At 44.5% G+C, this 27079-nt stretch overlaps 1 protein-coding gene across 1 annotated transcript in view; it reads right to left on the bottom strand.

Annotated features, from left to right (window-relative positions):
- The window catches only part of PKD2L1 (polycystin 2 like 1, transient receptor potential cation channel), a 38362-nt gene that overhangs the window by 654 nt on the left and 10629 nt on the right, over positions 1-27079 (bottom strand). Inside the window, exons 3-15 of the mRNA XM_002807459.5 lie at positions 13422-13549; positions 12140-12393; positions 10927-11151; positions 10528-10756; positions 7248-7418; positions 6116-6297; positions 5713-5833; positions 4455-4553; positions 4134-4255; positions 2445-2571; positions 1530-1648; positions 1143-1266; positions 61-145 (exon numbers count right to left, since the gene is read on the bottom strand). Coding sequence (XP_002807505.3) covers positions 61-145; positions 1143-1266; positions 1530-1648; positions 2445-2571; positions 4134-4255; positions 4455-4553; positions 5713-5833; positions 6116-6297; positions 7248-7418; positions 10528-10756; positions 10927-11151; positions 12140-12393; positions 13422-13549 — 1986 coding nt within the window. The remainder of the gene's footprint in view (positions 1-60; positions 146-1142; positions 1267-1529; positions 1649-2444; positions 2572-4133; positions 4256-4454; positions 4554-5712; positions 5834-6115; positions 6298-7247; positions 7419-10527; positions 10757-10926; positions 11152-12139; positions 12394-13421; positions 13550-27079) is intronic.

The raw sequence follows: 27079 nt of genomic DNA on the forward strand, positions 1-27079 counted from the left end.
CCTCTGGGGAGGCAGAGGAAGAGGAGGCTACTGTCTGATGCTTTAGGCCTCCTCCCTCACCACTCTCCTGCCCACAGTGGACTCCCCAGGGGTCTGGAGTCACAGCTGGGGCTGGCTGCAGGTGCTTCCAAAGGGCTTGTTCCTCCTGTTGGAAAAAGAAAGGGACAAGTCATTTGAAGAAACAGTTTGTGTACCACTTTTCTTTTCTCTATATCTGATTCCAGAGAACTCAGACTGCGATAGACTATTTGTGTCTCTCCCAAACTCATCTGTTGAAATTGTAACCTCCAATATGATGGTATTAGGAGGTGGGGCCTTTGGGAGGTGATTAGATAGTGAGTATGTAGCCCTTACGAATGGGTTTAGTGCCCTTATAAAAGAGACTTCCATCGGGCACGGTGGCTCACGCCTGTAATCCCAGCACTTTGGGAGGCCGAGGCAGGTGGGTCACCTGAGGTTGGCAGTTTGAGACTAGCCTGACCAACATGGAGAAAACCCATCTCTACTAAAAATACAAAATTAGCTGGGCTTAGTGGTGCATGCCTATAATTACAGCTACTCGGGAAAGTGAAGCAGGAGAATCGCTTGAATCTGTGAGGCAGAGGTTGCGGTGAACTGGGATCATGCCATTGCACTCCAGCCTGGGCAACAAGAGCAAAACTCTGTCTCAAAATAAATAAATAAATAAATAAAAATTAAAAATTAAATAGACTTCCTTTACCCCTTCTACCATGAAAGGGCACAGCAAGAAGACAGCTGTCTATGAATCAGGAAGTGGGCCCTCAACAGATACCAATTCTATTAGCACCTTGATCTTAGACTTTCCAGCCTCCCAAACTGTGAGAAACACACTTTTGTTGCTTATAAGCCACCCAGTCTATAATAATTTATTATAGCAGCCCAACCAACCTGACACAGATCATCTCATAGTGGCCAAGGCAGCCCTCAGGCCAGGGCAAGCAACTTCCAGGCCTTATCTCCATGACCCATCTCTGCTGATAAATTGACAGCTGTGAACTTGTTTCCCCAGGAGCCTAAAAACATAGGGCTTTCAAAAATGTTCTTGCCCCATCCACTGAGTGGAAAAGACGGCAGAGTTCAGCCGATGAGGAACTAGGAGGACCAGGTGAAGGGCCACTCACCACGCCTGGAGAGGGAGCCAGCCACCCCTTCCTCTCCAGCATTTTCAACTTGGAGCCTACAGCATCAACCTGGGACACAACTCCTTCCAGGACAGTCTCCAGCTGCAGAACTCTCCTTGTGAGCCTGTGTAGGGTTTGAGAGAGATGAATGGAGCAGAAATCTGTGTTTGGGGGCTGGGCATCTAAAGAGGCAGGGTTCACAGAAGGACATGTTTCTGGACTGGAACAAAGAAAAGAAGACCCAGCCTTGTAGACAGAATTAAAGGGGAGCAGACGTTCTCCCTGGGGTAGGACAGAGAATTGGAAAGTTGTGGGAAAAAGTACAAGATAGGATATCATAATAGAAGTGTTGTCAGCCTTGAGCCAGCCCTTCTTGGCTGCACGTACATGTAGAATTCTTCTTCTGAAATCCAGCCTCCTGCTCTGGCAGCCTCTGCGCTGGACTCGCCTTGTGGGCTGCTCACGATGGATCGGCCCAGGTTCTCAATCTCAGTGTTGAGGGTCACCTGCTCAGGAAGTCAGACGTTAGAGGAGAGGGGATAACTCTGGGAAGCCATCAGCTCCTGTTCTATCACCCGGCTCTACCAGGATCTCAGAACCAAGCCTCGGGTTCTAGTTCTTGCTATTCCCCTTCCCTCCCAGACTCTGGAGACAACAGGGTCAGGGTAGTGGTACTGAACCAACCTCTGGAGGAGAGTCACCTCTCAAAGAAAACACAAGATCCTTGAAGCCTTGACGGATGAGGTGTTCACTGGATGCCAACTCATTTTAGCAGAGGAGGAACACTACCAATGTTCTTGGCACTTTCTAGGCTGCTGTCACCCTGTCTTTGACTTTTTTTGGTCTACACTGGATAGGGATAGAGCAGGCAGAGTAGGGACAGCCAGGAACCCGAGTTTGAAAATTCCCAGGAGAGGGCAAATCCTCTGAAGGAATGATCAGGGATTCTTAGGCAGTGGGTCATTTTTCCCTAAGCCTGTGTTTTAGAGCGTGGTTCTCAACCTTGGCTATATACTGGAATCACCTAGGGAGTTTTAAAAAGTACTGATGTCTGGCCTCATACCAGAGACTGTGCTTTAATTGGTCTAGAGTGTGTGTCCTGAGTATGAAGATTGTTTTAAAGGCCCCCTAGAGTATTCTAACATGCAGCAGTTTGAGAACTACTATTCTAGAGAGTTCTTTACCATCTGTCTATGGGAGAGTTTTCAGGTTGGGTTTGTGTTCTAGATGTGTTGGGGGAAGGGGGAAGGGGAGGGTGACCTGTTTCCTTACACTGCCTCTCCACCCATCAGCCCGACTCACCCTCTCTTCCTCCAGGTCCTGTCGCATTTGTTCCTGTTCCTTCTTATCCAGAATACGATTCCCATCTCTGTCAAACTTGGTGAAGGTGGCTGTGAGCTCAGTGATTTCATGCTCTGCGTGTCCCAGTCTGAGGAGAACAGGATGATGAAATGATTTCTACCCAGCTGTGGCTGTGACCTCTCAATTATGGACTTCCTCACTCTTTTGCTTGACTCTGGCAAAAGTTCTGCTTTCTGGGAAAGAAGCTTCTCCAAAGTCTAGCAATCTTACTCCCAAGAAAACACTTGGTTCTATTTCTTCTTCCTTTCCTGACTCCTGCTTAGTAAGTTCATGGCCTCATGACCTCCTACAGGGATTATTGCAAAATCTATTTGCCTCTAAATAACCTGCTATCCCCCAGCTTCCCCTTCACTTCCTAACCCTGAAATCCATCCTCCATAACACAACTAGAGTAATTAACCTTTCTAATATGCAGGTCTAAATATGTCCCTTCTTGAAATCCTTTCTGCTACCCTATTCTTTGGACAGAGCGGCAGTGTGGACTTTCCCAGTGTGTCCCTTGCCTGCTTCTCTGGCCTCATCTCCTGCTATGACCACCCCCAACCCCACCCTTTTATTTAATACCTTAGCAATGCTCAACTACTTATTCCTCCTGTGTATGTTGCTTGGTTTCAGACCTCAGTGCCTTTGTATGTGCTTTTATCTCTTCTTGGAACAACTTTCCTCTGCTTGTCCACTTATAAGCTATTCATCCTCCAATACCCTATTTAGACATTACCTCTCCCAAGAAGCCGTCTTTTAAGCTTAGAAATAGAATTGCTCACCCTCTACTCCTAGTCACTTCTGTTGAGTTTATTCTGTGATTCAGTTTACTTGCTTACAAGTCTATGAGCTCTTAGAAAACAAAGACTTTGTCTCATTTAATTATATTGTCTCCTGATCCCAGCACTTTGGGTGGCTAAGGCGGGTAGATCACTTGAGGTCAGGAATTTGAGACCAGCCTGGCCAACATGGAAAAATCACATCTCTACTAAAAATACAAAAATTAGCTGGGCGTGGTGGCACATGACTGTAGTTCCAGCTACTCAGGAGGCTGAGGCATAAAAATCGCTTGACTCAGGAAAGCTGAGGTTGCGGGAAGCTGAGATTGTACCACTTCACTCTAGTCTAGGCAACAGAGCAAGACTCTGTCTCAAAAAAAATGTTGTCTATTACTCAGTGCCTGGTAATAGACTGAGTAATAGACAAACATATTAATACACATTGAACAAATATTGTGAGCACCGCAGCTGGTGCTCACAATGTATTTGTTCAATGTGTATTAATATGTTTGGGAATCAAGGAGTGAATGGTTAAAGAAATAGATAAATGTTTGTGGGGAAGCAAAGAACAAAAATCAGAGTTTTGTGGGAGTAGGGTGTGCATTCAATGATTAGGGAATTATTACATTGGTTCCTAAGAGTCGTTCAACAAGATCCAGGATGTTGTAGACCACAGTCAGAGACCTTTAAACCAAGGGCAGAGTTCTGAAGGTCTGGAGCAAAGACCTACAGGCAAAGATCAGAAGCCTGCAAGTCAAGATCAGAGGATCCTAAACTAAGACCAAAGGCTTATAGGCAAATGAAGTATGGTTGAGGGTCGAAGACTTAGAGACTGGTATTAGAGAAGGTTGGGTGTCTGGCTGCTTACTCCCTTAAGGTGTTGGTGAAATCCTCAAACTGGATTTCCTGCTCTCCACCCTGCAGGACCTTCTGCACATCTGAAACCCTCTCCTTCCTCAGACGCAGTCTTAGTAGGGTCTTGTTGTAGCCCTGAAAGAGAAAGGAAATAGACAAGTTCTCACAGGCTGCTCACTCATCCCTGGCCCCCAGCCCCACCCAGGCTTCTAAGGATAAATTGAAGGCACAGAAGGGCACGGGCGACCTCAACCAGTCAGGAACAGACCAGGACACAGAGCCTTAGATTGGGGCACTGATGCAAATGTGTAGCTCAAGGAGACTGAGCAGTCACCTGTTTCAGGAGGTCAGAAAGTTGTAGCTCATCCTTCTGTCCAGCCAGCTCCTCCTTGACCTCTGAATATGTGTCATTGATGATGGCCAGGAACATATTCTGGAGAATAAAGTAGGGACCTGGATCCTCACCCCCAGACCCACTGGAAGGATTGAGCCCACTGACCCCATTAATGTCCAAGACACATGTTCCAAAGGGGCCAGTGCTCTCAGTCCCAGCTCTGCAGCCCACTAATCCCTGCTTCTCAGGGTCCCCAGAGCCCAGCCTTTCAGCACAGTTCTATTAGAGATGGATCATGCTTCCTGACCAACCTGGTGTCCTCACTCTCAGTTGCTGTAGTAACCTTTCTGACCACGGAGATACCCTAACATATGCTACAGACCTTCTTCGTATAAGGGCCCACCAATCATTGAAATTAGAAGCTTTTCAGGGCAAGAGTCCAATTGTGTTCTCTTTACCATCTATCCCCCAATCCATATCTGCATCCCTATCCATTGATCAAGTAAAGAAAATTGCTGGCCTTGTTAGTGAGAATTAAATCCAAGAGCAGGGCACTGTGGCCTACACCTATAATCTTTGGGAGGCTGAGGCAGGCAGATTGCTTGAGTCCAGGAGTTCAAGATCAGCCTGGGCAACATAGCAAAACCCCATCTCTTCAAAACATACAAAAATTAGCTGGGTGTGGTGGCTCCTGACCATGCCAGTGGTCCTATCTACTCAGGAAGCTGAGGTAGGAGGATAGTTTGAGCTCAGTGAGGTGGAGGTTGCAGTGAGCTGAGATTGCACCACTGCACTCTAGCCTGGGTGGCAGAGTGAGACCCTGTCTAAAATAAATAAGTAAATTAATAAATAAAATCCAGATTTTTCATGGTTGGCAGGGAGAGAGAGCTACCAAGTAGTGGCAGTAGAAATCAGCATGAGATCCCCAGAGGAAGGGGAGTCTTGGAGGACAGTCATAGAAGCTACCAGATGCAGTGAATGCTCCTTATGAGGCACTTTTCTCCCCATTTCCACCCTTGGAGAATGAGGGTTTGATTTTACTGAGGGAGTCTGCAGGTTCCCTTGTACTCTGCAAACCTGCAAACTGACCATGCTGGCTATACTACAGTAACCAGCTCTCAGAAGATCCAGACATCTGCCCCCACCCACTCTCCATCTTTGATTCGAGAAACTTAACAATCCTGAGTGAGGGATATACTGGGACCAAAACTCCACCTTGCAGTCTCTCTACATCCCCACCCCTCAGAAAGAACCTCACCAGGAGCACGAAGAAGACGAAGAAGACATAGGTGACAAAGTAGGCAGGGCCCAGGATGCGGTTGGCCTTGTCGATAGCATTGTAGTCAAAGTCCCCAAGGATTATGCGGAACTGAGTAAAACTGAGAGACCAGGTCTGGGATTCATCCAGAGCCTAATAAACACCCCCATCCCACTTTACCAACCAGACAGACCCCTCGCCACATGTCCACCCCAATCTGATGGAGACGGGGCAGGGCACATATATTATTTGAGCACACACAGCAGGGCTTCTGGAGACTCTCACACAGATGCTTTAAATGCAGACACACCCACATGCATGTACCCATCTTCTCCAAGGATACATACATCCTTGGAGCTGGAGGGTGGGGGCCAGGGAGGAGTGAAGGGGTCAGGACACACACATGCACTTGATGAAAGTGCTAAAGTTTTCCACTTGGGTCCCGAAAAGCAGGTAGCCGAGTTGGGCATAGGCGAAGAAAACAATGAAGAACATGACGGCGAAGCCCAGGATGTCCTTGGCACAGCGGGCCAGCGTGGAGGAGAGCTGGGTCATGGTTTTGTTGAAGCTGATATACTTGAATATCTGGAAGGGCCATGTTGAACCAAGGGATGAAGAAGGAAAAGGGAGAAGCATTGAAAAGTCCACACCAAGGGCCTATGGAGGCCACAGGAATTGCCAAGCCAGACAAAGAAAATGAGACATATATTGAAGAAGGGAGAATGATATAAAAATTAGCCAGGTGTGGTGGCAAGCACCTGTAATTCCAGCTACTTGGGAGGCTGAGGCATGAGAATCACTTGAACCTGAGAGGCGGAGGTTGCAGTGAGCTGAGATTACATCACTGCACTCAAGTCTGGGCAACAGAGTGAGACTTGTCTCAAAAAAAAAAAAATGGCCAGGCACGGTGGCTTACTCCTGTAATCCCAGTACTTTGGGAGGCCAAGGTGGGTGGATTGCTTGAAGTCAGGAGTTCCAGACCAGCCTGGCCAAGATGGTGAAAACCCATCTCTACTAAAAAAGCAAAGATTAGCCAGGTGTGGTGGCTCATGCCTGTGATCCCAGCTACTCAGAAGGCTGAGGCAGGAGAATTGCTTGAACCTGGGAGGCAGAAGTTGCAGTGAGCTGAGATCGTGCCACTGTACTCCAGCCATGGTGATTGAGACCTCCTCTTAAAAAAATAGACAGGTTCGGTGGCTCATGCCTGTTATCCCAGCACTTTGAAAGGCTGAGGTGGGAGGATCACTTGAGGTCAGGAGTTTGAGACCAGCCTGGCCAACATGGTAAAACCCCATCTCTACTAAATATACAAAAATTAGCTGGGCATAGTGTTGAGCACCTATAGTCCCAGCTACTCAGGAAACTGAGGCAGGAGAATCACTTGAACCTAGGAGGTGGAGGTTGCAGTTAGCTGAGATCATGCCACTGCACACTCCAGCCTGGGAAAGACTCCTCAAATAAAAAAAAGAAGAAGGAAAAAAAGAAGGGAGAATGAGCACCTTGAAGCAAAGTTGGGTGCGGGGAGTCCCAGGTACCTTGATCCAGGCGAAGAAGAGGTTGACAGCATTCATGTTGTTGTACTGTGTCTGCCAGAAGGCGAGGAACTCAAAGTCCGCATACATGTTTGGCTGCTGCAGGAGCTTTCCCATCAGCCGATTCACCTCGAGCGTTCGGAATATGTGGAAGCCCACAGCCACGATGGAGAGCTGTCACACAGGGGTGATGGGGGTGTCAGAGAAGGCAAGGGGATCTCAAGGGAAGTTCCAAGATAAAGTCCCAAGGGAGAGCCAGGGTAGGTAAGACAGGTGGGAAAACCTTCCCTGCTGAGTCGTTCACTGTCTCAAGTTCAAATGGAACTGGATAGGAAGACTGGGGAGCATCTTAAGTGTTCTAAAGCCTGCGAGAAGGCTTTGGGGCTAGTGGTAAATATTAATATATAGATTGTAAAGGGCCATAGGGAATTGGAACCAGTCATTTCCTTCTATTCCCACCACTTCCAGCTAATAAGAGGGAGATGAAGATGAAGGAGCAGAATATTTGAAGAGACAATAAAAGGCAAATCTTTCCACAGAACAGGTCATAAAGACAAAAAAAAGACAAGAGATGAACGAAATACAGTACTTTTTTTTTTTTAGAGAAGGAAAGAAAAAAAGGAGTGAAGGAGAGGAAGAAAGAGGAAGAAAAAGAGGGAAAGAGAATGGAAATGTTGCTTTATTCTAAAAAAAATGGATATTAATAATGGCCAATCAATGTTTCATTTAAACCTATGAGTAGTTGTGATGTGGTATTGACAAGAATGTATATTTTGTGTATTTAAAGTGGAGAGCTCTATAAATATTTATTAAGTTTACTTGTTCCAGATCTGAGTTCAAGTCCTTGATATCCTTATTAATTTTCTGTCTCATTGAGTCTAAGTCTCTATGTATCTGGGTGTTAGGATCGTTAGCTCTTCTTGTTGCATTGATCCTTTTACCACTATATCTTTGTTGCTTTAAAATCTATTTTATCAGATATGAGAATTGCAACTCCTGCTTTTTATTTATTTTTGCTCTCCATTTGGTTGGTAAATTTTTCTCCATCCCTTTGTTTTGAGTCTTTGTGTATCCTTGCATGTGAAACAGGTCTGGATGTAACATGCCGTTGAGTTTTGGCTGTGTCTTTTGATTGGGGGATTGCGTCGATTTAAATTTAGGGTTACTGCCATTTGATGTTAACTGGCTGTTTTAACCATTCGTTGATGTAAATTCTTCTTTATGTTGGTGCTCTTTACTTTTTGGTATATTTTTAGAAAGGCTAATACTGGTTGTTTCTTTCTGTGTGTAATGCCTCTTTCAGAAGCTCTTGTAAAGCACGCCTGGTGGTAATAAAATCTCTGAGTACTTGCTTGTTCATAAAAGATTTTATTTTTCCTTCAGTTGTGAAGCTTAGTTTGGCTGGATATGAAATTCTGGGCTGAAGGTTCTGTTCTTGGAGGATGTTGAATATTGGCCCCCACTCTCTCTTGGCTTGTAGAGTTTCTGCTGAGAGATCTGCTGTAAGTCTGATAGGCTTGCCTTTGTGGGTAACCTGACCTTTCTCTCTGGCTGCCCTTCGTATTTTCTCCTTCGTTTCAACCCTGGTGAATCTAACGATTATGTTGCTCTTCTTGAGGAATATGCTCTTCTTGAGGAATATCTTTGTGGTGTTCTCTGTATTACCTGGGGTTGAATATTGACCTGCTTTGCTAGTTCAGGAAAATTTTCCTAAATAATATCCTGAAGGGTATTTTCCAGCTTGGGTTCATTCTCTCCGTCGCATTCAGGTACACCTATCAAATGTAAATTTGGTCTTTTCACATAGTCCCACATTTCTTGGAGACTTTGCTCATTCCTTTTTATCCTTTTATCTCTAATCTTGTCTTCTTGTTTTCTTTCATTAAGTTGGATTTTGACCTCTGTTATCCTTTCTTCTGCTTGAACAATTCGAGTGTTTAAACCTGTGCATACTTCTCGGAGTTCCTGTATTGTATTTTTCAGTTCCATTAATTCACTTATATTCCTCTCTAAGTTGTCTATTCTCAATAGGTTTTCGTCAAATCTTTTTTCAAAGTTCCTAGTTTGTTTATGTTGGGCTACAACATGTTCTTTTAACTCACAGAAGTTTCTTATTATCCATTCCTTGAAGAGTGATTCTATCATTGGGATGCGTTTGTTCTCCGTCAAGCCTTGTTCCATTGTTGATGAGGAACTGTGATAATCTTTAGAGGGAGGGGCGTTCTGATTTTGCGTATTCTCAACCTTTTTACGCTGGTTTCTTCCCATCATTGTAAATTTATCCACCTGTCGTCTTTGTAATTACCAACTTTCAAATTAGGTCTCTGAGTGGACGTCCAAGTTGTTAATTCCCAGGGCTGAAATATGAGCAACCCACTGCGCCGGCCAAAACAGCAGTGTTAAGACTGATGGTGCTTTTCAGCCCGGGAATCTCCAGTCTGGCTTCCTTCTTGAGTCCCTAATAGGCGACTCTGCCTTCCCGGAGCTCTAAACTTCAGTCAGAAGGGGAACCAGTCCCTTTTACTCTGCACCAGGAGCTGCCGCACCGAGGTGCCGGCGAAACCGCTGCGCCAGCCACAAGAGTTGCGCTGGCGACCTGTGGAGCTCCTCCACTGGGAATCTTCTGCTCCATGAGCGACCAAAATTTGTCTGAAAGTGTGGCATCCTCTCGTTTTCTGAGCTTTCACTGGGAGCTGCAATCCCGAGATGTTAGCGATCAGCCATCTTGGATCGTTCCCAGTACTTTTTTTTTTTGAGTTGGAGTTTCACTCTTGTTGTCCTGGCTGGAGTGTAATGGCAAGATCTTGGCTCACCTCAACCTTCACCTACCAGGTTCAAGCGATTCTCCTGCCTCAGCCTCCCAAGTAACTGGGATTACAGGCCTGCAGGACCATGCCCGGCTAATTATGTATTTTTAGTGGTGACCAGGTTTCTCCATGTTGGTCAGGCTTGTCTTGAACTCCCAACCTCAGGTGATCTGCATGTCTCGGTCTCCCAAAGTGCTGGGATTACAGGCATGAGCCACTGTGCCCAGCCAGTACATTTTTTTAAAAGAAGAGCAGGGCTCAGATGACAGGTGAGGAGGAGAGAAGGTGTGAGAGACAGGGTTCCCAAGGGCTGAGAGAGGGGAATATCTCCCTTTCACTTAGGGAGCTGCTAAACGATGATTGGACTGAAAGTCAGGAGGGCTTAGGGCTCCAAAAGGAAGAACTTGGAGGCCCTATCAGGGTGGATCCTCCTCCTCCCCCCAGAATGCCCCAAGTCCTAGATATCTGCCCCTCACCAAGATGACCACCAGGTCCAGGATGTTCCAGATGCTTCTGAGGTAGTGAAGCCGGTGAATGTGGAGCTCCAGGATCTCTTCCACCACATAGTAGAAGATGAAGACACAGAAGACAACCTCACAGCCGACAATAAAGAAGTCCCAGTTGCTGACATAGCGGATCAGCTTGACTGTGCGGATTTGCCAGGATGGGATGGCACCTCCTGTAGCTGGAAACTCCACCACCAGCCTATGGGGTGAGAGGGAGATGTCTAGTGGAGTCTGGGCTGGGACAACTCCTCCCACTTCCTCTCCTCTCCACCCCCATCACAGGGTATGAGTTTAGGCAAGGGTCTTATGCACGAGAGATTGCAACCAGGAGCCATGGACAGAGGGATGAAGTAGGGAAAGGGGGCTGACCTCAGAACACAGAAAAGATTGATGTTGGCATTGTAGACTGAGAAGTCGATGAACACCACCCGAGTGCCCCTGTCCAGCCACAGCCCCTCCTGAAGATCCCGGAGAACCTCTGCACTGGCCTGTCGGGATCCTGGAAGGTCCAGGTAGTAGCCGCCTCCGCTGTAGCTTGTGAGCCTGCCCCAGTGGGAGGAGCCCCCCAACTCCTCCTGCGAGTGGTATGTCCACCTGCCACAGAAAATGCCGGCTGAGCCAGCCCAAAAGTTCATCTCCCACGGCAATGACAATGCTTTATCATTGTCTGGGCTTTACAGGCTTACATATTGTGTGTGTGTGTGTGTTGGGGGGGTGTATGTGTGTAGCCCATTAACTCAGCCTGACTCTTTGACTCACTCTGATCTCTGACTGACCTGATTTCCAAATGTATTGTCTACTATTCTGTTTGATACTAACAACCATTTGAGAAGAGAGGGTGAATATTATCCACGTTTTGCAGAAGAGGAAACTGTGAAAGAAATTTCTGAGATAATCCAGCTATAAATGACAGAACTGAAACTCAGATGTGAATCTGATTTTTCACTATGTCACTCAACAATTTGGATGACAAAGCTAAACCCCACTTTTGGGCCAACCTGAATAATCCCCCTGAGGGAAGCACCTGGACCAGAATTAAAAAGTCCTTCCAGCTCTGTGATTGCACCTCAGGCTCCTTCAGCTCATGTTTCTCCATTCTATCCACTAAACCTTCTACTCTGGGTGATTATTTCCTCCCCTTTCTGTCCTGTCCTGTCCACCCTTTTCCCCTTCTTCCCTAATTCATCATCCATCCTTGACCCCTTGCTGCTCCACATATCAATCTCAAGGGTTGAGCTCTTCAATTTCACCCATTCTCTATACCCCTAACCAACTTCTAGGCAGGAAAGGAAGCTTTCTCTGGAAGGACTACATGCAAAGTAGGACAGGTGTGACTATGACCTTGTGTGGGAACAAGTCTGGAGGCTACGGTTGTGTTTGCTAACCTACCTCCTCTGTTCCTGAGTGACACAGACCAAGATCCCCAAACAGTCATAGCTGGGACTCAGGGAGATGGCCCCTGAAGTCCCCTAAAGTGCTCTCAGGGCTCATTAAGCCTCAGCGGAAGTGGTTCCCACACATTGGAACATTGTCAACTTTAGAGGGGCAAGCCCTGTGATATTGGTAGGACAGGCTCACTCACGCTGTGCCATTGAGGGGCCCGAAGGGGAGTTGTTCTTCTTTGTCTGGAGAGTAGACATCATAGCAGCTCAGAATGTCCTCCCGGAAGTCCTCATGCACCACACAGGAGTCATTGCGGACCTTCAGCTGCCGCAGCCGCGGAACCCCCAGCAGCAGGTTCTCATAGTAGATGAAGGAGTGGGAGCCATGGCCCAAGCTCTGGTTGTTGTACCATTTGGTCCAATATAAACTGTCCAGTAGTGGGCCCTGGGCAAACTGAACCACAAGCTGGCTCGAACCTGACCCAGCCTCCTCCTGGCCCCCTACCCTTAGGATGACCTTTGCCCTCATCCTCTGACTCCCCAGCTTGTCTCCAGTCTGCTTTTAAAAAAATTATTATTTTTTTAATATTTTGAGGACAGTCTCACTCTGTCACCCAGGCTGGAATGCAGTGGCACAATTTCAGCTCAATGCAACCTGTGTCTCCCAGGTGATTATTGTGCCTCAGCCTCCTGAGTAGCTGGGACTTCAGGTGTGCATCACTACGCCTGGCTAATTTTTATATTTTTGTGTTTTTAGTAGAGATGGGGTTTCACCGTGTTGCCCAGGCTAGTCTTGAACTCCTGACCTCAGGTGATTTGCCCACCTTGGCCTCCCAAAGTGCTGGGATTACAAGTGTGAGCCACTGCACCTGGCCTGGAGTTTTGCTTGTGTTGCCCAGGCTGGAGTGCAGTGGCGCAATCTCAGCTCACTGCAACCTCTGCCTCCCAGGTTCAAGCGATTCTCCTGCCTCAGCCTCCTGAGTAACTGGAATTACAGGCATGGGCCACCACACCCAGCTAATTTTGTATTTTTAGTAGAGATAGGGTTTCTCCATGTTGGTCAGGCTGGTCTTGAACTCCAGACCTCAGGTGATCTGCCCGCCTTGGCCTCCCAAAATACTGGGATTATAGGTGTGAGCTACCATGCCCAGACCTGGCCTGCTATTAAAAACTCCTCCATGGATTCTGACCAGAGTCTGACCTGAAGTGACCCTACTCTTTATTGAAAATTGGTTTGAAGTTCAGCCTTACCTCTGACTCACTATATTAGTCTAATTCCTGGTTTAATTCTCTGATCACCATATTGATCTCTTACCCACCTCCACCTGAACTCTAGCCTAACCCATTGATTCAGCCTGACCCTTTAACTCAGTCTGAACCCTGACTGATCTGATTCTGAGTCCAAGGTCTGATTCATTGTCTGACCTGTGGCTTCAGGCAATTGAGTAAGAGAGGGAGGGACAGAAAAGATCTTATACTCACATCCCAGAAGTCAGCCATGCTGCTGATGGCCTGAAAGGAGACTCCAGTGTCTGATGCAGTATGTAAGAAGAGCTCAGACATCACTTTGGTGTAGTAATAAGCACTGGAGCTCGTCATTCCATAGGTCACTAGAAAACAACCCAAGAGGCTATGTCCTTCTCACCGTTCCCCCAGAGGAGACAGGAAAGCCCATTGCTCTGGAGCCAGAGATGCTACCAAGATGGGAGCTCATCCCCCATCTGGACCCAACCCCTAGACTTGGTTGGGAGCCTAATGGTGGGATGAGGAAGCCAGGAAATGCATTAGGGAAGGGTTGTAGCTACAATGTCTCCTCCTCTTCTTCCAACTCACCTCAGAAAAACTGAACTCCACTCAGTAATACACTTTTCTTTTCCTGAACCAGCTTAGCTTCCCAGTTTTTACTCCCTAGAGCCAAGATATTTCTGCCTTCTTCACTGGGTAGTAATTCCTTTTGTCCTCTTTCAAAAGGTAGTGATGCCTTTTGGAAAGTACCCCCAAATTCTAGAGTACTCCGTCTGGAGTTCAAGGCCTTGGCCAAACACCTTACAATAGAGACCTGGTCTCATGGCCCCTGGTGTCAGTTACTGTAGCCAGGGGAGTGGCAGGTAGGTACGGCACCTCCGGCCCTAGTACGACTAGTGCAATCTGATGGGCACAGTCATCTCTTGAGAGAGGGACTCAGTGTTCCCAGATTAAAAAAGACCTAGGGGCAATCACCCTGTGGTCCTCCCTTTGCACACATTGGGTAGAAGTTAAAAAACAAACAAACAAAAAAAAAACTGGCCTTTACCCTGAAGAACTTAATCTCCCTCACACATCCTAACATATACATCCAGTCCCATGTGCCTCTAGGCCTGTAGGGAGCTCTAAGTTTCTGTTTACAAAGCAGGATTCAAAAAGTATAAGCCATTTATTTTATAGATTGTCCCTCAATTTAAGTTAGTCTAATGTTTCCTCATTTTCAAACTCAGGTTATGCATTTTTGGGAGGAATACCATAGAAAGGATACTGTGTCTTTCTCGGTGCATGATATCAGGAGGTACATATTGTCTGTTCATCTCATTACTGGTGATGTTAATTTCGATCTTTTGTTAAGGTGGTGTCTGCCAGTTTCTTATAAAATTACTGTTTTTCTTTTTGTAATTAATATGTATTTTTGTGGGAGACCCATTCAAACTATGTACATGTTCTGTTACTCATCAATCTTTCACTTTCACTTAGCATCAATGCTAGTTTTAGCATCCCTTGATGATTTTTGCCTGATTATTACTAATATTGTCAAATGATGATTGTTTTTAATTCCACAATTTCTTCTGCATTTATTAGTTAATGTTCTCTTCAGGAAGAGCTTTTCCTTATTCCTAATTCATGTATTCATGAATGATACACACACACTCACACACACACACACACAGACACACACACACACACACACACACACACATAGATTCTTGGTGGGTTTTTTCCTGTGGGTTATAACTTATTATTTATTTTGCTACTTATTATTTATTTTGGGTTTTCGGCCAGGTAATAAAAGGCAAAGAAAAACTAAGGAATTGTTCTAGGTTTGGCCGGGTGCCATAGCTCACACCTGTAATTCTAGCACTATGGGTGACAGAGGTGGGCAGATCACTTGAGCTCAGGAGTTCAAGAGCAGCCTGGGCAATATAGCCAAACCCCATCTCTACACATAATAATAATAATAATACAAAAATTAACTGGGCATGGTGTTGCATGCCTGTAGTTCCAGTTGTAGTTCCTCGGGAGGCCGAGGCAGGAGGATCACTTGAGCACAGGAGGCAGAGGTTGCAATGAGCCAGGATCACACCACTGGGTGACAAAGTGAGACTCTGTCTCAAAAAAAAAAAAAAAAAGAATTGTTCCAGGTTAAATGAGACTAAAGAAATTTGACTTGATGTAAATATTCTAAAGTAAAAAAAAAAAAAAATGAAAGCTAATCCTGGACCACACTTTTTTTCTTTTGCTATAAAGGCTGTTAGTGGAATAATTGGAGAAAATATGATAAGATCTGTTCATTAGATGATGGTACTGGATTGCTGATAATTTTATGACTTTGATAAGAGAATATCCTTGTTTTTAGAAAATACATATTAAAGTATTTAGAAACAAATGGGTATTGGGACTCCATGTTTGGGTCCCCTTCCACGAACACTCTCATGGAAGCCATCTTTCTCTCTCCTGGATTTCCCCACTGGGGTCCCCTTCCACACGCTCGTGGAAGCCTGTCTTCCCCTCCTAAACTCCATCTTTCTCTATTCCCTTCCACTCAGTGTAGAAGCTGCTTTCCTCTCCTGGATTCCATCTTTCTGGATTCTCTCACTCAGCCTGAGAGTTAGCTGTCTCTTTCTCTTTCCTTCTCCTGTTTCTCTCTCTGTCTCTAAATTAAAAAAAAAAATTTTAAGGGTATTATGTCTATAATTTACCCTCAAACAGGTGTGTGTGTGTGTGTGTGTGTGTGTGTGTGTGTGTGTGTGTGTAGGGTGGGGGAAAGAGAGAGAACGAGAAAGGAGAAGCAAGTATGGTAACATGTTCATATGTGGGAAATCTGAGTGAGACATATGCATTGTATCAGGAATTATTTGTGTTTTTCTTGCAAATTTTCTGTAAGTCCATAATTACATCAAATATTTTTAAAGTAGAATTTGTCAGCCTTTTATGAGCAATTCCCTTCAAGAATTTTCCTTTTCAGATCTTGGGCCATATTTTCTCCCACTTCCTCATCTGGAAGGGGAATGATCACAAATTGGGCACTAACATTCTACTTTTTCAGAGGGGAGAAACTGCAAAGTAGGAAACATTATTACTTCACATTTCCCCATTCCACACTGTTAAGTCCAAGATATGGCCTTACTTCTAACTCAAATCTGTGATTACTTGTCGTTAGTTATCTGGACTCAATTTTTCTGGATCTGGAAAATGGGTTCCCACTGGAAATCAAACGTCTGTGTGCTGAGAGCCCAGCACAGTTACAACTGTTAGCAAGCTCAACCTTTCCTAATGAAGTAGGTTGGCTAAATTGTCACATCTTCTGAGTAGCCACTAGGTGGTGCTCATTGCTATAGCGTTTCCTTTTTCCTCTTTTCCAATTCAGAGAATTAGCGTTGCTCTGAATGGCTTGTCAACCATTTACGGATGCATAATATCTCTGATTATTATACAAGACAATTTTTAAGTATTTTATCTTCTGAGAAAAATGGCTTCACCCGGTAAAATGCCTATTGACATGCAGAAATTCAGTATTCGTTATTTGTAACTTTTTAAATTGAAGTGCATAGGTACAGAAAAGACCCAGAAGCAACCTTAAAAACTTTCTCAATTAGAATCTAAATTTGGTTTAGTATCTATTCAACACTCTCTCCACATACAAACACTCTTTCTCCCTCATTAATTCTTATATCTGTCAATTTTTTACTCCATCCTATGAGATGAGGGACGCTTTCCCACCATTTTATGAAACCCAAACTGAATGATTCTAAAAACACATTTTATATTCATTAAACAAACATTATTCACATTCTACAATGTGTAAAGTACCTTGCTACGTGCCTTGGTGTCTTTTACCTTGATATTTTCTTTTCTTTTTCTTTTTTTTTTTTTTTTTGAGACAGGGTCTTGCTGTGTTGCCCAGGCTGGAGTGCAGTGACATGATCATGGCTCACTGCAGCCTCAACCTCTTGGGATCAAGTGATCCTTCCATTTCAGCCTCCTGAATAGTTGGGACCACAAGTACATGCCACCACTTCTGACTAATTTTTTGTAGAGACAAGCTCTGGTCTTGAACTCCTGGGCTCAAGTTGTCCTCCTGCTTTGGCCTCCCAAAGTGCTGGAATCATAGGTGTGAGCCACCACAACCAGCAGTGTCATGGTTTCTATCCTTAAAATGTTCTATTGAGGAAGACATGTCCCAGAATGAACTTGATGTAGCAGAATGAGCATGAACACTAGAGCCAGACACATTTAGGTTCAAATCCCAGCTCGACCACTTACAGTATAGACTTGGGCTCTGAGTCTCAGCTTTCTTATCTGTAAAACTGGGAATATAATACCTTTTAGGCTCCTCAATAAGTAGTTGAGTAGGTTCCCAATAAGTGTTTATTGGGCTGAACCAACAATGGAAAAATAAAAAATAACTATAATACTATAATAAAGGGTAGAAATGAAATAAGTGAATCATTTTCTCTTTTTTTTGAGATGGAGTCTCACTCTGTTACCCAGGCTGGAGTGCAGTAGTGTGATCTTGGCTCACTGCAACCTCTGCCCGCTGGGTTGAAGCGATTCCCCTGCCTCAACCTCCCAAGTAGTTAGGATTACAGGCACACACCACCACACCTGGTTAATTTTTGTATTTTTAGTATAAACAGGGTTTTACCATGATGGCCAGGCTGGTATCGAACTCCTGATCTCAAATGATCTACCCTCCTTGGCCTTCTAAAGTGATGGGATTACAATCATGAGCCATTATGCCCAACCAAGTGAATAATTTTCTTTTTTCTCTTTCTTTCTTTCCTTCCTTCCTTCCTTCCTTCCTTCCTTCCTTCCTTCCTTCCTTCCTTCCTTCTTTCTTCTTTCTTTCTTTCTTTCTTTCTTTCTTTCTTTCTTTCTTTCTTTCTTTCTTTCTTTCTTTCTTTCTTCTTTCTTTCCTCTTTTTTTTTGAGATGGAGTCTTGCTCTGTCGCCCAGGCTAGAGTGCAGTGGTGCGATCTCAGCTCACTGCAATCTCTGCCTCTCAGGTTCAAGCAATTCTCCTGCCTCAGCTTCTGGAGTAGCTGAGATTACAGGCACTTGCCACTGTGCCCAGCTAATTTTTGTATTTTCAGTAGAAACAGCGTTTCACCATCTTGGCCAGGCTGGTCTCGAACTCTTGACCTTGAGATCCACCAACCTTCGCCTCCCAGAGTGCTGGGATTACAGGCAGCCCAGTCGTCAATAATTTCCAAACTGAGTAAAGCATTATTACTCCATATTTGACCCATCACAGCAATGTCATCAAAATAGTCAAGGACAACTTATATTTAGTAAATGTTGAAAAGAGACTGGAACATTCCTTAGTCTAAAGAGAACAATACATTCATAGAAGTCTTGGGTAAGAGAAATAAAGCCAGTCCTTGGTTGATCTAGCAAGCAAGCACAGTTTGTCAGTAACCCTTCCCTACACAGCATGAGAGTAGACATGGTGCTGGCAGAACTAAGTCTCTCTGATAAGTTGTCCATCGAGAGCATCAGATGGGCATCAGGTATGGAGGCTGCAGAAATCTGAATCTAAAAGCAGGTTAGAAGAAGCCCAGGGTTGTTCATGGGGTGATGATTTGGCTCCTGTGTCTTTCTCCCCTTTTCTTACCCACTGATGATAAGCAAACTTTAGCATGCATCAGAATCACCTGGAAGGCTTGTTAAAACACGAATTGCTGGCCAAGTGGTTGAGAGGCTCATGCAGGTGGATCACTTGAATCCAGGAGTTCAATACCTGGTCAACATGGCAAGATCCTATTTCTACAAAAAAATACATAAATTAGCTGGGCATGGTGGTGTGCACCTGGGATCCCAGCTACTTGAGAGGCTGAAGTGAGAGGTCAAGGCTGCAGTGAGCCAAGATCATCTCAAAAAACCAAAACCAAAAACCCCCAAAAAACACGGATTGCTGTAGGTTTGGGTGGGGCTCAACAATTTGCATTTCTAATAAGTTCCAAAGTGATACTAGTGGTTAAGGGGCCACACTTTGAGAACTGCTGCCTTGACCTGTTGCAATCAGACAACCAACCAATCCCATTTGTCTTCAATAAAGATGTTAAGAAGGCAGTGAGGTTCCCAGTGTCTATTTTGGTGATTCTCAAGATAGAGAGTAGAAAAGAGAAGAAAAACCTCCCAGAGGGCTCTCAGAACTTCCCAGGGATTGTGAGATGGTTTTATAAACTACGCAGATCACTTAGAACACCTCCTTCCCACGCCAGGGGAAAACCACTGAGTTCGCTGCCCACATAAAGCACTGATACACATGTAAGGGGATCACATCCCTTGGGTGCATTATTGTAGAAGAAGATTGAAAACAGCTTACATGCCTGTAATCCCAGCATTTTGGGAGGCCAAAGCGAGTGGATTGCTTGAGACAGGAGTTCAACGCCAGCCCAGACAACATGGTGAAACTCTGTCTCTACTGAAAGTACAAAAATTGGGTGTAGTGGCACACACCTGTAGTCCCAGCTACTCAGGGGACTGAGGCAGGAAGATCAACTGAGCCTTAGGAGATTGAGGAGGCAGTGAGTCATGATTGTGCCACTACACTCCAGCCTGGGTGACAGAATGAGACCCTGTCTCAAAAAAAGGAAAAAAAGAAAAAGAAAGAAAACAACTTGATGATCTTTCCTGGTGTCTCCCTGCCCTTATATCCCCACTAGTTTCTATTCTCTTTAGGTAATAAGTATCATCAAAAACCAGCCTAACTGGAACTCCTAGTTCAAAGATTTCTGTATCTGACAGAGGCTCAACATATCCATTTCACCATCACCCTTCCCCAAATCAGGATAAAAAAATGACCAGACTAGACACCCATCACCTCGAAACACCTATTATGTGTCCTGTGCTAAGTGCTTGACATGCTTATTTCATTTAATCCTACTGTAACCTTATGCAGTGGGTGCCAATATTATCCACGCATTCTAGTTTTGGTGAGTTTAAGTAACTTGCCCAAGGAAAACAACTAATGGAGCCAGGATTCAGAGGCAAATCTGTCTGCCTCCATAGTAGACTGATCCCGTATCGCTCCCAGAACTATCTCAAGAGATAGAGTTACAGAGGGTGGCCAGGTGTGGTGGCTCATGTCTGTAATCCCAATACTTTAGGAGGCTAGGACTTGAGGATCACTTGAGCCCAGGAGTTCATAGAGCAGCATGGGCAAAGTGGGAGACCTCGTCTCTACAAAAAATTTTAAAAATTAGTTAGGCATGGTGGTGGGCACCTGTGGTCCCAGCTGCTCAGCAGGCTGAGGTGGGAGGATCACTTGAGCCCTGGAGGTTGAGGTTACAGTAAGCAGTGATCGGGACACTGCACTCTAGCCTGTGCAACAGAGCGAGACCCTGTCTCAAAAAATAAAAAAGTTACAGGGGAGAAACTGAAGCTACATAAAAAAGGCAGTCCTTCTTCGCTACTAGTGCTTCCTATTATGAAATGGGCCATGTCACAAACATCCTTTTCACTACTGGGAGTGTCAGCAAAAGATTGTCAGCTGAGGATCATCTGAGCCTCACTCGGAGGGGTTCCAGGGCTGGCCTTCCAAGTTCCTTCCTGTAAGATACAGCGAAGGAGTGGAATTGCCTTTTGTATTTCACAAGGTGACACTAGACCAGAGGATGAAAGGAGTCAGAATTTGACTCATATGTCAAATGCCAGAATGTCTATACATCACTACCATTTTGAAGCAGAAATGGGCTCATTCCAGGAAATCTTCAGACTGGATTATAACTACATGAGAATGTGCAAAGGGGATTCAGAGAGTAGGTGATGGTTTCATGTAAAATATAGAGAGTATCTCATTTTTTTTCTTGGGCAGAAATTAAATTCTTCTGCACACACTGTATCATGCTTCCTAATCTTGGCCTCAGATCAAATTCACAATTGCCCAATAATAACAATAACCACCATTATTGATGTATTATTCACTAGGCTTTCTACACATTGTCTCCCAGGATTCTGGAAAATACTGCTAAAGTAGAAACTACCATCTCCATTTTATGCAGATAACTCAGATTCAGAATGTTGTTTTTTTTGTTTGTTTGTTTTTGAGATGGAGTCTCACTCTCATTGTGTAGGTGGGAGTATAATGGCATGAACTCAGCTCACTGCAACCTGTGTCTCCCAGGTTCAAGTGATTATCCTGCCTTGGTCTCCAAGTAGCTGGGATTATAGGTGTGCGCCACAATGCCCAGCTAATTTTTGTATTTTCAGTAGAGTTGGGGTTTCATCATGTTGAACAGGCTGATTTCGAACGCCTGATCTTAGGTGATCTGCCTGCCTTGGCCTCCTAAAGTGCTGGAATTACAGTCATGAGCCACCTCGCCCAGCCCCAAAATGTTATTAAATAACTTGTCAAAAGATCACATAGAAAGCAAGTATTAATATAACTTGGATTCAAACTCAAGTCTGCCTTACTCCAAAAGCCATGAATTTAGCCACCATTCTACACTACACTAATATATCATGCTATCACCCCAACACCCTACATCCTTCTGATCAGGGATTCTGACTCTCCTTTCAAAATTCAGTCCAAATAGGATTCTGCAAGTCTAGAAGATGTCCTCACAAGCAAACTCCATTTTAAGAGTTTAATATCTGAGTCTGAAGGTGAATTGCAAAAACACTTGTTAAACTCAAAAGATCGCTGTCTTAAAAGAAGCTCCATTCTGGTATAAAATGGGTAACAGTATCTAAATCTGTATCAGGAACCATATTCTGACATAGAGGAGTCCCAAGGAAGAAAAAAGTCACAGGCATAAAAATGATAACTGAGTTATAGTGTCAAAAAACTGCAAACAACCTAAAATCCTACAGAGACAATGATTAAGTAAATTATGAGATCACTGAGTCACTTAATACAGTCATGGAAACAATAATAAAAACAATGCAAAACAGTATCCATACAATGGTTTGTTTTGAGTTGTAGTTTCACTCTGTCGCCCAGGTTAGAATACAGTGGCATGATCTAGGCTCACTGCAACCTCCGCCTCCCAGGTTTAAGCAACTCTCCTGCCTCAGCCTCCCGAGTAGCTGGGACTACAGGTGCATGCCACCATGCCCGGCTCAATTTTTGTATTTTTAGTAGAGACAGGATTTCACCATGTTAGCCAGGATGGTCTCGATCTCCTGACCTCAAGATCTGCCTGCCTCGGCCTCCCAAAGTGCTGGGATTACAGCACTGTGCCAGGCTGAAAATTTTTTTTTAAAAAACACTAAGTGTAAAAACTTGAAGGGAAAACTGACTTTTTAAAAACCAGTGGTATAATAGATTTTCTTTCTTTTCATTCTTATGGAGTTCACTTAATGCAATAGTAGTAAGAAAAGCATATAAAAGTCATAAAATCATTTAAAAATTTTTCCTCTGTATGTTTTCAAGTTATGGGCTAAAATTTCCAGGTGCTAGATGCTGTACTGAACTTTGCTATTCCTTCATTAAGACTTGTTCCCTCCTCTCCTAGCTAATACCATGATTTTATTTGAGGTATTTGAGGTATCACATCTCTCCGGATCATCTCACATATGTTGGCAGAAGCTAAATCCAACCCTAGCTATAGGGCTTGGACAAGCAGTTCAGGCCAGAGCTAATCCCCAAAGACTCCTCCCTTAGCACAATTACAGGTTCAGGGATAATCTTGTAACCCATTTCAGGCTAAGGAGTCATACAGAAAGATTTCTGGAACCTTTTGGGATCTTCTTTTTTATACTAGATGTGAATGAGAAAGCCCCAGAAGAGTCAGCCTTAGGATGAAACTGATTGTGCCCCTGGCAGAATTGAGTAATAGAAACAGACAGATCCTTGACAATGTCATTAAGCCACTAGCTTGATCCGCCCTGAACCCTGCCCTTCTTCGAATTTTCATTACCCAGACAATAAATCCCATTATGGTTTAAGCCAGTTTTCATTGGGTTGTCCTTCCTTTTAACATAGTCCTTACTTATATGGCAACCATGACATTTCCAAAGAGTTCCATTATTTCTGAGGAAAAGAGAGCTAGAAAAGAGGGCAGCGAGCCAGGCACAGTTGCTCACACCTGTAATCTCAGAAATTTGGGAGGCCAAGGAGGGAGGATTGCTTGAGTCCAGGAGTTCAAGACCACCCTGGGCAACAGGGTGAGACCCCATTTCTACAAAAAGTGAAAAAATTAGCTGGATGTGGTGGCACACATCTGTAGCCCAGCTACTTGGGGAGGCTGAGGCAGGAGGGTGCTTGAGCCCAGGAGGCTGAGGCTGCAATGAGCTATGTACACACCACCACGCTCCAGCCTGGGTGACAGAGCAAGACTCTGTCTTAAACAAAAAACAAACACAAACAACAAGAAAAATAAAAGCAAAAAGAGGGCAATGGAGGACATTGCATATCTATGCCGAAGCCTACATTAATTAAAATACCTTCTTACCCTGTAGTAAAAGGGGTTTGCTGACCAGGTCAACTGATGATGATATTCTAAAAACATGCTTATCATTAAGTCCTTAGGCTCTTCAAGGTTTATTTCTGGGTAAGGCAAGATCTCTAAAATACCATGAAAAATGTATATTATATACACATACATATACATGCATACATTTATATATGTATGTGCTCACACACACACACATTTCCCACTCCTAAAATTGCCTTACAAAATGAGTATTTAATACAAATTTTAAGGGAGGCAGATATAGGAAAGAGTCAAAGGAAAAGTAGCTCAGATGATCCACCTGCCTCAGCCTCCCAAAGTGCTGGTATTAAAGGCATGAACCACTGTGCCTGGCCTTGTCTCAGGTATTTCAAAGCCCTCAGCACTTGGCCTAGGGCCTGGCACATGAGAGGACTTCATAAATGTTTGGATGAATGGATGCATGAATATCCAGGATCTCAAACTTAGTTTAAGCATTTTGCTAATAAGCTCTCTTTGTCTCATCTTTTTTTTTTTTTTTTTGAGACGGAGTTACGCCCTTGTTACCCAGGCTGGAGTGCCATGGTGCGATCTCGGCTCACCGCAACCTCCGCCTCCTGGGTTCAAGCAATTCTCCCGCCTCAGCCTCCTGAGTAACTGGGATTGCAGGCACGCGCCATCATGCACAGCTAATATTTTGTATTTTTAGTAGAGACGGGGTTTCACCATATTGACCAGGATGGTCTTGATCTCTTGACCTCATGATCCACCCGCCTCAGCCTCCCAAAGTGCTGGGATTACAGGCTTGAGCCACCACGCCTGGCTCTTTGTCTCATCTTTACTACATGCTATGAAATAATCTAATTCGACCAGCATAGACTCAGTCTCTGAGCCAGTGGTTTACACACATTTTGTTCTCAAAACCTCCTTGCAACCCTTCAACATTTTGAGGACTGCAAAACAGTTTTCATTTATTTGGGTTATATCTATCAACCATTACCTTATTAAAAGTTAAAACTGGCCAGGCGCGGTGGTTCATGCCTGTAATCCTAGCACTCTTGGGAAGCCAAGGCAGGCAGATAGCTTGAGCTCAGGAGTTTGAGTCCAGCCTGGGCCACATGGTAAACCCCATCTCTATCAAAAATACAAAAAAATTAGCTGGGCACGATGGCATGTGCCTGTAGTCCCAGCTACTTGGGAGGCTGAGGTGGGAGGATTCCCCTGAGCCTGGGAAGCAGTGGCTGCAGTTAGCCAAGATCGCCCCACTGTATTCCAGCCTGGGTGACAGAGCAAGACTCCATCTCAAAAAGGAAGGAAGGAAGGAAGGAAGGAAGGAAGGAAGGAAGGAAGGAAGGAAGGAAGGAAGGAAGGAATTAAAACTGAGGGAAAATGTAAATATGTATTAATTCATTCATTTGAAAATAATGATAATACCAATACATGTAAACAAATCACATTTTTATTTTTTTAAAATACTATATTTTTTCAAACAAACCCCCAAAAAATTTGGCTGAGCATGGTGGCTCATACCTATAATCTCAGCACTTCGGGAGGCCAAGGCAGGAGGATCAGTTGCATTCAGGAGTTTGAGACCAGCCTGGGCAACATAGTGAGACCCTGTCTTTACAAAAAGTCAAAAGCTAACTGGGTGTGGTGGTACACGCCTGTAGTCCCAGCTACTTGGGAGGCTGAGATGGGAGGATTGCTTGAGCCTGAGAGGTCAAGGCTGCAGTGAGCAGTCATCTCAGCACAGTACTTAGTCTTGGTGACTGAGTGAGACCCTGTCTCAAAACAAAGAAAGAAAGAAAGGAAAATTCTAATGGAATCGTTTTCCATGTTTGCAAGTCTCCTAATGTCTGGCTTAATAGAAGACAGCTGTATTCTCACATCTGCTTCTGCACAATCATTGCAATATGTTATTTTGCTTGAAGTATATGAAGAAAGTATAATCTTATGCAAATATGTTTTTGGGTAAGAGAAAACCTCACAAACCCCCCGGAAAGGGTCTCAGGAAGCCTTAGGGATCCACAGAGGACATCTTTGAAAAAGATTGCCCTGGCTGGGTGCAGTGGCTCATGCTTGTAATCCCAGCACTTTGGGAGGCCAAGGTGGGTGGGTCACCTGAGCTCACCAGCCTGGCCAACATGGTGAAACGCCATCTCTACTAAAAATACATAAAGTAGCGGGGTGTGCTGGTGTGTACCTGTAATCCCAGCTACTCCAGAGGCTGAGGCAGGAGAATCGCTTGAACTCAGGAGGCAGAGGTCACAGTGAGACAAAATCACACCACTGCACTCCAGCCTGGATGACACAATGAGACTCAGCCTCAAGAAAGAAAAGAAAAGAGAAAAGAAAAAGATTGCCCTAATTCCTTCTTTTTGAAGTTTCTGTCTGAACTTAAAATCTCAGTCATCCTGCTGCCACCACCAATAACATAATTGTCAATATCCTTATAATCCCCTACCTATGTACCTTATTTCATAGTTTTCAAGGAGTTTTCCTATATAATGTCTCCCAGTTGCCTGCTAGACATGTCTGCTGATTCCCTCTTACCCATGAGCAAAGTTTCCTATAAATAATGCAGTTCAGAGTCTACCTGATTTGGTCAGGGCAAGAGGCGGAGCTAGTGCTCAAACTCATGCTTTATATAATATGAGTTACATGCTCTTTCTCTAGCCACTTACACAGCAGTACCCCAGCCTGGCCTCATCTACAACAAACGAGTATTGAGATGTTTTTCTTTTTTTTTTTCCTCCACTCTTTCTTTTGAGACGGAATCTCATTCTGTTGCTCAGGCTGAGTACAGTGGCGTGATCTCGGCTCACTGCAATTTCTGCCTCCCAGGTCCAAGCGATTCTCCTTTCATAAATATCATGAAATCCATATCAAGCCCTTTCATAAATATCATGATGATGGTGTGGGCCCAGTGGGCAGGGAGAGCAAGGAAGATTCTTCTCCAGCACTTCCTCTGCTGAGGAATAGCTGGGACAGGACAGACTCCACCCCTCAGAAAGAGTTCTGAGTGACTAATCATTCCTGAACTATTCATAATGACAAAAATAACATCTCCCTAATCTGCGGAAAGAAAATAAAAAATATCTAGCCATTACAGGATTCCCATTGGGATCAAATGAGGTAATAGGTGTGAAATATCTTTGTAAGGAGTGCACAATTGACATTATTATTAAGAGATGATTGATGGGCCAACCACATTGCCTGCATGAAAAAGATAGCTCTATTTTAGCCAGGTAAGATTCCAAGTAGTCTTGGTTTCTAGATTCTCCTGCCTCAGCATCCCGAGTAGCTGGGATAACAGGCACACACTGCCGTGCCTAGCTGATTTTTGTATTTTTAGTAGAGACAGGGTTTTACCATGTTGCCCAGGCTGGTCTTGAACTTCTGACTTCAGGTGATCCACCCACCTCAGCCTCCCAAAGTGTTAAGATTACAGGCATGAGCCACTGTGCCTGGCGGAGATGTACTTCAAATTTTTACTCATTTATATCTTGACAAA

The sequence above is a fragment of the Callithrix jacchus genome, chromosome 12, assembly GCF_049354715.1.
Source record: "Callithrix jacchus isolate 240 chromosome 12, calJac240_pri, whole genome shotgun sequence".
In the NCBI taxonomy this organism is placed as follows: Eukaryota; Metazoa; Chordata; class Mammalia; order Primates; family Cebidae; genus Callithrix; species Callithrix jacchus.